Here is a 12,230-nt window from a genome sequence, read left to right on the forward strand (position 1 = left end):
GAGCGAGAACTGGAAAGAAAAGGATGCACGTTCACGCTTGGCGATAACCACTTTCCTAAAAATGGTAACTGCTTGTAAGTGGCAGAATAAAAGGAGTCCGATGGGTCTGACGTTCGGTTCCCACGTTATATACCGGATTTGTCCGAAAAACTTCATGTCGGCTTTCTTGTTTTTCTATTTCTGCCAACGCCAACGACCTAGCAACTGTAGTATCAAAATTGCGTGATGAAGCTAAACGCTGCAGTGTCTGTTGGTAGCACGGAGTGCCGATTACGTCAGCATTTCCCCTCACACGTCTCCGCCCACCGTAAAAACCAGTCTTTTTATTTACCGGGTGATCAAAAAGTCAGTACAAATTTGAAAACTGAATAAGTCACGGAATAATGTAGATAGAGAGGTACAAATTGACACACATGCTTGGAATGACATAGGGTTTTATTAGAACCAAAAAAATACAAAAGTTAAAAAAATGTCCGATAGATGGCGCTTCATCTGATCAGAATAGTAATAATTAGCATAACAAAGTAAGACAAAGCAAAGATGATGTTCTTTACAGGAAATGCTCAATATGTCCACCATCATTCCTCAACAATAGCTGTAGTCGAGGAATAATGTTGTGAACAGCACTGTAAAGCATGTCCAGAGTTATGGTGAGGCACTGACGTCGGATGTTGTCATTCAGCATCCCTAGAGTTGTCGGTCGATCACGATACACTTGCGACTTCAGGTAATCCCAAAGCCAATAATCGCACGGACTGAGGTCTGGGGACCTAGGAGGCCAAGTGACGGCTGAGCACGCGATCATCACCAAACAACGCGCGCAAGAGATCTTTCGCGCGTCTAGCAAATATGGGGTGTTCTTTTTTGGTTCTAATAAAACCCCATGTCATTCCAAGCATGTGTGTCAATTTTTACCTCTCTATCTACATTATTCCGTGGTTTTTTAAGTTTTCAAATGTATACTGACTTTTTGATCACCCGGTATATTTTTGTTCGTGATTTTCATCAGTCGTTTTTGAAGAATGCCGATGGGAAGAAATAACACACTACCTGAGTTAAAAATAATTTTTTAGTCAGACTTCTCCTTTTGTGCAACATATACTTGCTTCACACACCCACAGAGAAGGATTGGACGTGATGAAAGCTCAGAAAGTAGTAAGAATCCTTCACACAGTGAAAGTAAAGTTATGTTATACTGTAATTTCAAAAGAATATCTTCAAATACGTACCGAAAATTGTGAAAAAAATATAATATAAAATAAAAATATCGGCACTCGATACTGAAATTTTGATATCGCTATTTCGTTATATCGCGGAAAATATTACATCGATATTTACCAACGGCCCTACTCGCAACGCAAAACCAAGAAATGAGGCTCTGCCCAGCGCTGAGTGGCCGGTGAGGACGTCAGACCGAGCCGCTCTGTGCAACAACGAACAACTTCCGCGTATTGTCGGTACATCAAAGGAAATCGTTCGTGCGCAGCTCTGTTTGGCCGGCGTTTCTCGTTTCCCATTTTTATTGACGGGCGCGCTCACACACTGGATCATTGTTGCGCACCTACGAACACTGTGCTCCACTCTGTTTAGTTCTGCACTCCTCTGCGCGGTTCTGCTCTGCTCTGCGCCGCGCGTTCAGTGGGGAGGCGAATTAAACTGTCACTGTTTTCTCAAACATTTTATTCACAACTCCTGAAAAGAGAATGCGAACACCACTCACAATGAAATGGATATGAATCACAGTGGTAACAATCAGCTCAAATCTTATGAAGAGTATGGTCACTCAACGAGGAAACGACAGGTTTTGTTTTGGTAACGATGTTACGTCGTGACATTGTTACCATTATTGACTTTATTCAGTGTCGTGCCTTCTCATGTGGTATATGGAAGGAAGGAAATTCTAGCTGCTCCTAATTGAGCTTTGTGATGAGAGACACCGCTAACAGTGTCATAGGAGAAGCCAGTCGACACTCAACAATGCTCCTTCAAATTCAAATAAAATACTGCCAATCATTCTAGCAGACAGCCGCGTGGCTGGCAGTACAGTTTAATGAGGAACTGTAAAGAGTGCAGCTGTTTAACAATTAGACTGTGATTTATATTTCAGTCTCAGTCAAATGAGTGACAGTCGAAGATTAAACGGTTTTCAATACCGGAAACTCGCGAAAAGTAAGCCAATAAAGATAAAGGAAATTGTGAGAAAGAATGCAAAACCCAGCGTGCAATTTAAAAATCAAACACAGCCAGCTAATTCCAGCTCGAGATCGAGTCATGGAACATCAGAGCGTAACAATGTAGTGAACAATAACGAAAACAGTGCAGCGTGTGTTTTATCTGGGTCAAGCGTTTCTTAGATTAGAAAGAATACTAATCGCGCGGAAACAATCATTTCAGTGGACCCAAATGAGGCATATAAAGCGAATGATGATAGTGATTCAGTTTCTGACGACCTTGCGAACGCCATAATTAACGAATTCCTTCGCGATCATGTCGCTAAACAAGATTATATGGCACAGAATATGGATTATGATTTCAGTAATTCATGCAGGCAACATGCTGACTTTCCGAGGTCCTTTAATAATTTTTTTTTCAGAGCCATGAGGAATGGCGAGAAACTACAAAGACTATTTTTAGTATACTTTCAGAGCAAGAGTAATGTATCTTGAGTCCCATGTTTGTTATTGGTGGAACATTACAGTCTGCAAATCGTAATGAGGCGTTTAATACCTGTAAAAACTGTTAGTGCAGACTAACTGCCCATGATAATTCAGCTGAACATAGGAAATGTGTGTTAACTTTAAAAGCTGGAAGACAAAGAGTAGGTAAGGAATCAACATTTCAGCTTGAGACAGAAGTACAATATTGGAGTTACGTTTTAAAACGAGTTGTTTCTGTGGTCTAGAAGTTTTTAATACAAAGTCCATCTTTCAGGGGTCGCAACTATGGGTCTTGGTCAACACAATGCGGAAATTTCAAGATGCTACCAAATCTAATAGCAAAATCCGATCCTTTTCTAGCTACATATATGTTAGCAAAGGCAAAGGAGCACATCATACCCTTCTTTTCAAATGTGTGAAGAGTTTATACCAATTATGGCAGAAAGGGTGGTGAAGTATATGCAGATGAAGTGAAAGAAACTAGACATTTTTCCACCATATTAGAATTGTAGGAGATAATGAAAGGAATTTCTGAGTTATCTAAACTACGAACGAACAACTGTGTCATAGAGCCCAGCAAATAATTAATTAGGCATCAAAACACTTGCGAGAAGCAAAGATACATATACACTCAACACACGTTGAAAAAGCCATAAAATATATCACTAAGTAGTTCGTACATAGTCAATCCACGGGAGTTAATCGATTAGTCGATATTGTGGTTACCACAAGAGCTCCCCTCCCTTGAAAAGCTGTAGAGGCTTCAGCTTGGATCGATGGCGCGTTGTGCCTCATCTTATTTCTTTCCTCAAAAAATTGGTTCAAATGGCTCTTAGCACTATGGGACTGAACTGGTGAGGTCATTAGTCCCCTAGAACTTAGAACTAGTTAAACCTAACTAACCTAAGGACATCACAAACATCCATGCCCGAGGCAGGATTCGAACCTGCGACCGTAGCGGTCTTGCGGTTCCAGACTGCAGCGCCTTTAACCGCACGGTCACTTCGGACGGCTTTCTTTCCTCCCCGAGAACTTTGTGGGAGGTGAAAAACTCATGCGTGTAGCAATCCGCCTGGGCGGAGGCACGGCTGGGCCATTTCTCGACAGAGATGGAAACAGCGGAAGCTGTAGTGAACACCTGCCTATAAGTTGCCACTGCCTCCCTTTGTAAAAATTTCGGCTGTAGTTATTTCCAGATTTAGCCAGCTTTCCACACTTACAACGACTTGAACTTCAATGCTTTCGATTAGCGTTTGAAGCACTGGTTCTTTCCCAACACAGATACGACAATTTATAACTACAACGCCAATTGTTGCTAGGTCTCCCTTTCTGTGTTTGCCTTGCATCCTTTTAGAATGACGCCCTTTCAGTATTTTCCTGGATCAGTCTAACCTAAAAAAAACGCCCAGTCCCCTGCACGCAGCCTCCATTACCCATGTAACCGCTTCCCATGTGTAGTGGACCCATGACCTATTAAGCTAAATCTGGAAACTCGCCAGCCGAAGGCGCAAGTCGAGGAATCTGCAGCCCACACGGTCGCAGAACCTCTGATTCAGACACTCCACTCGGCTCAGAAACGACCACTGTCGGTTCTATTAGCGACGCTACAGATGGCGAGTTCTGCCTTCACACCGCAAGCAATACTGGCAGTCTTTACCACTTCAGCTAGTCGCTCGAAAACCGAGAGAATCTTTTCTTATCGAAAGTGACACACATCGTTGGTACTGACTTCAGCCACCACCTGCTGTTGGCTGCACTCTGTGCTTTTCATAGTATCTGGAAGCACCCTTTCCATATATGGAATGATTCCTCCCAGTAGACCCACCAAGTGGACATTGGATTCCTTCCCCTCCTTGGCAGACATATGCCTAAGGGGCCCCATTACGCGCCTAACGTTGGACCTCCAAACTACCAGTAATGCCACCCTCTGTGAATGCCCAGACTTAGCAGGCCGAGAGGCTTTCTCTGGTACAGTGCGAGCGACTGCATCTGGCTCAGTGATTTTGTCAGCTGCAGACAGTGTCAAAAACCTGTTAATCAGACAAACCAGGGAGGCCCTCTGATCGGCCCCTCTGAAAGTCTTTCACTGTCTACTACACCTTGGAACGACCTCCCACTCGACCACGAGTGAGGGGTCTTCCTCGGTGCAGGCAACATCTGGGGCTGCCACAGTAGCAGACCGATCAGGAGACACATGAGATGTGCTGGATTTCCCTTCGTTCTGCACGTCCTGTTCCCAGCAGTGATGCCCACTGGCAGCAGCATCAAGTTGTGTGACCGAATCCAACGCCACCTGGAGCTGTGACCGGAGGGTCACCATCTCAGTTCGCATCTAGACATAACAAACACACATCCTGTCCATCCTAAAGACGTTGAAAATATACTCTACATCAGGGGTTCCCAACAAAATTTTCTCGAGGACCCCCTCATCGAGCATGATTGTTACCTTGTCATATCACAGTATCAACTACCTAAAAAAGCCAAATTAAGAGTCTTTTTATACTTTTCTATTTTTGGTACTTAGAAAACCATTGACATATCCATTATTGTCTTTGTCAACTGCAAAGAGGCAGCGCGTGCAGTCTAACGGCATACAACAGAACTGTTCGCCTCTATCCAATTCTAGTTTTGCGCTAGAGTGTGCTAGTTTCAGTTGGCTCTAGGAAGACGCTAGAAGCAGAAGTTAGCGTTCGCTAAAGCTCTTCTCATGCAGGGAGCGGCCAAAACAAAAAATCTGTTATCATACGAAATATATTTAATATATTTTTTATTCTAATAGCATCTTGCGGTCTCCTCTGGCATAGCCCGCGGATCCCTGGGAGTCCGCGGACCACCTATTGGGAACCACTGCTCTAGATAGTTAATAAACACGGAACTCTGCCTGATAAGTAAACAAACACGCACGAAATTAACGAGTTTTAAAGGTAGCAGACGCGTGAAACTCACAGACGTAAACGGTGTCCTCCGCTGTGCTGCTGCACTTCATCACTGAAGCCGACAGAGTGCCATTCCATTCTCCACTCAAGGCTTTCATGGCACCAGAGTAGCCATGCTTGGCAGTGTTGTGGTGTTAACAGTATCCTGGCCAGAGGCACACGTGATCTTAAGCGTGCTGCACGCATACGGTTCCAGATGGTCTTTTATGACACAGTGGATGCAACATGTGCCTGGATTTGGTCACTGTACGATGTCCAGTCGGCCACTGCTGCTCGCACAGTACCTCAATCTTCACTTTCGTCTGTATCACGCGAACCTCCAGAATTTGGTCGACAGATATGGGATTGTTCCACAGACAAAGTTTAAAATCTGTGACACAACACTTATTGTGCCCAAAAACATGTGCAGCAGTCCGTAGATACGTCCATCTAGCTTCCGAAACTACAACAGTGCGACCCCATCCAAATGGCTGAAACTGTTCAACAGGAGTACGTACGCATCGGCAGGGAACAGTTGTAGCCTAGAATGAATGTTGCAAACACTCTTCAGCACTGAAATAGGCATAGTTACTGCCTGCAGAGTCAAAACAGAGGATGCACAGAAAGGCCTCCTGAGCGCTATCTGATACCAATGACGATGACTAATGAATCACTAAAACTACAACCCCCCAGTTTGCTCACATTATACCCTGGTGCCAATGCCACAATCCGTGAAGTTGTCCCATTTTCCGTCAGAGAATGTCGCTGTCAATCGCAGGTGATGCGACATATATCAAGATGAATATGCATTCGTACAGCTAATATTTTTATTTCTAACTGAATGCTACAGTTACTTTTTTTCGAATACGATACGGTAACAGAATTAAAAGTCTGTTCCGAATTTGGAAATTTTGCATAATTCTGAAGTTAGACTTATGTAAATGCTTACCCAGGTGGCTGACAACGACGGCAGCGTACCCTTCCGTGCACCCAGGCTGAGTGCGACCTCCGTTGGGATAGAAATCAGCGTGGCCCAGCGGTCGCAGCAAACCAAAACCTTCAGCCCAGGTACGACTACCATCGGTATGAATAATATCAACATACGCTGCGTCATTGGTATCCAGCTTGCGGTAGGACTGTAGCAGCAGACTGCTTTTGTAAATCGGTGAAGCTGGATCGAGTCCTAAAAATACGAAAGAGGTGTACATTAAACAAATAACTATGTTTATGTTTCAGTTACTACTTACTGGCTCTGTAGAGGTGCAGTTCAAAGCAATGTATCAAGATCTGTGAGCAAATAGATGCTTTTCATGTTAATGTCAGCTAGGTAAGTTGACAACATACAGTTTTGTTCAAAGTGGAGGACATGCCAGAAAATAAAGTGAGGTAGAAGCTGTGTTCTCTAAAAACGCACACATTTGTCACCGAGGTTATAAGACTGCCTTCCTAACATCGTGCTGATTCACATGTAACGCACAAAGCGGCTTCAATTCGTCACGCCTCGTAGGCAATGGTCGAAGGCCTAAGATGTCAACACACAATTCACGCAGCTCCTGTTGCTTACCTGAATTTGGAAGGTGGACCCTCGATATGGCGATATCCTGCTAATTTGGTGGCCAAGACACAGACTCCAATTCACAGGCACATTCTTCCTACCACTGTAGTCCGATTCTGACCTTGGTGAACGTTCCCCTGGAAAATACGATGACTAATGGTGAAGATGACTACACGGAGGGACGCACGTGGTCATTAATAACGTCGACGTTGCACGTAGTTTTCATTATACTCTCTGCAGTTCAACAACTTACGGTGTCCGGCCGCACGGGGTAGCCGCGCGGTCTTGGGCGCCTTGTCAAAGTTTGCGCGGCTCCCCCAGTTAGAGGTTCGAGTGCTCCCTCGGGCGTGGATGTGTGTGTTGTCCTTAGTGTAAGTTAGTTTCAGTTAAATTACATAGTGTGTAAGCCTAGGGACCAATGACCTCAGCAGCTTGGTCCCATAGGAACTTACTGCAAATTTCCAAAACAATTTTAAGGTTTTCGGTGTTCTCCGAAGTATTTGTACTTCCCATAGTACTGCACTTTACTGCCGTTTATTCTGAAAAACAGAGCACACAAGCCTCTGTCACTCATGTTCATGAATGAAGCATAGACTTCAGAATTTTTCCGCGTACTAGCAGCTTTTCTTTCCTACCCGGGAGTAGATAGAAACAAGTTTCATGATCATTCGCCCAGGCAGTGACGCGGAGACTAGTGAAACACACAGGCAGTTCCAGATGGTGTTCCGTGACATGTTTCACATAGTGAACGGCCTTCCAGAAACGAATTCCACAACACATCGATGGTTGTCGTAAAGCGCGAAAAATCCATGCTGGGAGTAATACAAAATCGAGAACAATAAACAACCACAATCAGACTCTGAATAGGTATGACGCGATAGTTTTATCTTCATAGGGCGCAAGAGAATGTCTGAGCCGCCTCCGACTGCGGTATTTAATAATAAGTAGCATCACCCCTTAGACCATGACCAACACACGAGTCCGTTACTCCCACCTCGGTCCCGCGACAGCCACGCGTGAGTAGCCGAGCGGTCTAGGTCGCTGCAGTCAGGGACTGTGCGGCTGGTCCCGGCGGAGGTTCGAGTCCTCCCTCGGGCATGGGTGTGTGTGTATGTCCTTAGGATAATTTAGGTCAAGTAGTGTGTAAGCTTAGGGACTGATAACCTTAGCAGTGAAGTCCTATAAGATTTTACACACATTTGAACATTTTTTTGGTCCCGCGACACGGCTTACTCGACTGGACACCTCGAGTACCTCTGACTGCTTCTCAATATCGATATTTGGGCGAACTAGGGAATTTGAATCGCTATCAGATACAAAATCAATCGTCTTTCTTTCACATTCTACAAGTACTAATGACAGCATCATGTGAACACCAGACGATTTCCGCAGTTTCCGTGACAACCTGCCCTTTGAGAAAGTCGATTCAGATAGAAGAGTCCCTCAATCTCTTCACAACAAGTCAGTCGAAACATTTTCCTGTATCCTTATTTCCTTCTCTTCTATCCTTTTTTACCTTTTCTCTCTCCGTTCTATCTTCCTCCACATTCCTCTCTTCTTCTATTCCATTCACATTCGTATTTTGATAGGGATCTTAGAGTCATAGTCGATGTACAAATGGCTTTGAATGATGTACTAGATGTTAAATTGCTGTTTATTATTATTATTATTTATTTTATGGCCTTCATTGGATCACTTTAGTCAAAAATACAAAGTTGTAAACAAGTTGTTACACAGGGATACAATTTGGCTCAACAATAACTTAATGAAATTTAGGTAATATAATTGTTAGAGTCTATTCTCATATGAAAAGTGTTTTGCTCTTCTGTCTGCCCAATATTTCTTCATTCTTTCAGATGTTTTCTTTCTTTCTTCATCTGAGACCACTCTTCCTGTACTCCTTTTATTGATTTTCATTTGTAGCCTGGTTTGCGGGTCTTGCAGTATTCTGGTTCTCTCTGTCTTGCTTTTGAGGTCATCTACTGTAATTTGGAGTTCTTTTATATCTTCCATAATTTCTGTGATCCATTTAATGTCACTCTTGCTATTACACAATTTTTGGATTATTTTTTTACTAATTCTGTTTTCTGGAGTTCTCATCAGATGTCCAAAGAATGAGATGCGTTTCTTCCTGATCGTGCTCATGACTGGTTCTATTTTCTTATATACTGTTTCATTTGATGCTATTCTCCAATGTCCATTTATTTTATACTGTTTGTTTATACATGCCTTAATTATTCTTCTTTCTATTTTTAGTATTCTGTCAATTTCTGCTGTATTAGTTGTTTTGAAGATAGTTTCAGCTGCATACGTTACGTTATTTCTGGTTGTGTAACTGTTTTATAGTGTTTTAATTTTGCATCTATAGATAGTGAAACGTCCCCTTAGAACAATTATACATGACTGTGCTTAAACTGACACACAATATTTTGTTATAACAAAATATTGTGTGTCAGTTTAAGCACAGTCATGTATAATTTTTCTAAGGGGACGTTTCAATAGGCTTTTTTAGTTGTATGTAGTTTTGGAAATGTAATTTGTGTAGTTCAGTTTTTTTATTCTATTCTGCCATGATGGCTTCTCATTTAGATTGTATGTTATTATTTCGCCTAAATATTTAAATTTATCAACAATTTTGATTTCCTGTTTTCCTATTGTAATTTTGTTTGCAAGTGGTGGATCAGTTAGCATAATCTCCATTTTTACAAATGATATTCTAAGGCCTACTTTCTCTGCTATTTCTTGTGGTGATTTCACTTGTTGCCTGGCTTCTTGAATGGTGTTGGCTAGGAGAGCAAGATCATCAGCGAATCCCAAGCAGTTTAAGCTAATATCATCTTTTGCACTTCCAATTCTTATCATCTTTTGATTGACCTTGTACCATTCTCTCATTATGTATTCCAGTGCACAGTTGAACAGTAATGGTGATAGGCAGTCACCTTGTCTTAAGCCTATTTTTATGAGGAATGGTTCCGAAATTTCTCCTCTAAACTTGACTTTTGATTTGGTGTTGGTTAGAGTGAGTTGTGTTATTTTAATTAGTTTTGGATAGAGTCCTAGATTTCTTAAAATTTTTAATACTGAAAGTCTGTGGAGACAGTCATATGCCTTCTTAAAATCTACAAATGTTATTGCCAGATGTTTGTTCCGTTTCTTGTAGTATGCCATAATCAATTTTAAACTAATTATCTGCTCTGCACAGCTTCTCCATGGTCTGAAACCTCCCTGATATTCCCCTAACTCCTGTTCTAATTGCTTCTTGATTCTTTCATATAGGATCTTCGATAGAATTTTGTATGTGCAATCTAGAAGAGAGATTCCTCTGTAGTTGTCTGGGTTGCTCTTATCTCCCTTTTTGTGTAGTGGGTGGATGATAGCTGTGGTCCAATGTTCGGAGAATCGTTCTGTTACCCAAATTTTTGTTAGAGCCATGTGTAAGGAGGTTTTGACTGTGTCACTTGCATATTTCCACATTTCAACAAAAACCTTATCTTCTCCATATGCCTTATAATTTTTTTGTTCTTTAAGAATTTTTTCTACTTCTTGGAAAGTTGGAGGGTCTAGTTTGTTAGGTTTGGTTTTTATTGGGGTATTTATGTTGATTTGTAAGGGTTCTTTGGGTTCCTCGCAATTCAGAAGTTTGTTAAATGCTTTGCATGATTTCTGCATTTTCCTTGTTACTGTGTGTCATTCTTCCATCTTCATCTTTCAGTATTAGTGTAGGGGCCTCATATTGTTGTAGTTGTTTCCCAAAGATTTTATACTAGTTCCTGGAGTTGGTTTTATGATAGTTATCTTCTATAGAGCTTATAATGTCTTTATGGAATCCTCTCTTGATTCTTCTAATATTTTGTGTGAATTTTTTTCTTTCATTTTTTAGGTTAATGGCATTATCTTCAGTTTTATGTGTTTGAAACTTTAACCATGCTTGGTGTCCATCTTCATGGAATTTGTCACATTCTGATGTCCACCATGCATGTTTCCTTCAGGGGTTCAAGGGAGCTAGATTCTCTGCTTCTTTTTTAAGATTAGGCACTAGTTGTTCTAGATCATCTGTTAATTTGGTGGTTTGAGGTATTTGTTGGTACTTATTATTTTTAATTAGCTGATGTGGGTCAAACCTCCTTTTTATTTTATTAGTTTTTCCGGTCCTCTTCTTTAACGGAGTGAATTTGATTTTAATTTTAACTATATAATGGTCTGAGGCTGTGTCTTCTCCTCTCAGTACTTTAACATTGTGGATCTCCTTATGAAAATTTTTGTCCATACAGACATGGTCTAGCAACCACTCCCCCTTCCTCCAGTCTGGATATTTCCATGTTTTAAGTTTACTTGGCTTCCTCTTAAAGTATTTTGATTTAGATATAACGTTGTGTTCTTTGCAGAGTTCTACAAGTCTTTGACCGTTTTTGTTTGTAAATCTGCTGTACTAGCAATGAGTTCTGAATGCAGTATTCTTTCCATGGGTTTTCAGTAAACGCGCTGAATGCTAAAACGACTACTTCCATTCACAGGTGTCTTTGTCACTGTTGTAGAACTTATTCATTGTAAAATATGTTGCGAGAGAAATTCTCTTTTAACTAAAAGCTAAGACTGCACTTTTTTGCGTTCACTCTTTAGAAAACAGATCAGGAGAAACTTAAAGCTATGGTTCGTGATCGATAAAAGCGTAGTAGCTTACGTTCCTTCATTGACTGTGCAAGATGTATGTATCTCAACTCTTTTCCTAGATGAGTTGACGAGCAAAGTCATATACAATAAATGTTTACTGTGAACTAGTCATGTGATCAAGAAGATAAAGCTGTGGAACGAGATATGGTCTGAGCTCACGATACCGCTCACTACTAGTGCAGAATATGTCCATTTTTATGCGGTATTCAGATGTTATTTATTTTTAAATCTTCTCTTTTCTTGTTCACTGTAGACGTCTACCAGAACTGGATAACTCCCTCCGGAAGATAAGTTTAACAGCACAGTCATACACTATAGACTTCGTGAAGCATATTAAGCTTTCGGAACATAGCAGAATGCGTGAAACTTCAAGTGTATCTTCGCTAGATATTGGTGCTGTAAGCTTACGATTTATCGTTAAACACCTCACTG

At 41.5% G+C, this 12,230-nt stretch overlaps 1 protein-coding gene across 3 annotated transcripts in view; it reads right to left on the minus strand.

Annotated features, from left to right (window-relative positions):
* LOC124722038 (pancreatic lipase-related protein 2-like) overlaps positions 1–12,230 on the minus strand; it is a 132,766-nt gene that overhangs the window by 66,012 nt on the left and 54,524 nt on the right. For all 3 annotated transcript variants that reach the window (XM_047247231.1, XM_047247229.1, XM_047247230.1), the window contains exon 5: positions 6,522–6,755. In XM_047247231.1, coding sequence (XP_047103187.1) covers positions 6,522–6,755 — 234 coding nt within the window. The remainder of the gene's footprint in view (positions 1–6,521; positions 6,756–12,230) is intronic.

The sequence above is a fragment of the Schistocerca piceifrons genome, chromosome X (assembly GCF_021461385.2).
Source record: "Schistocerca piceifrons isolate TAMUIC-IGC-003096 chromosome X, iqSchPice1.1, whole genome shotgun sequence".
Lineage (NCBI taxonomy): Eukaryota > Metazoa > Arthropoda > Insecta > Orthoptera > Acrididae > Schistocerca > Schistocerca piceifrons.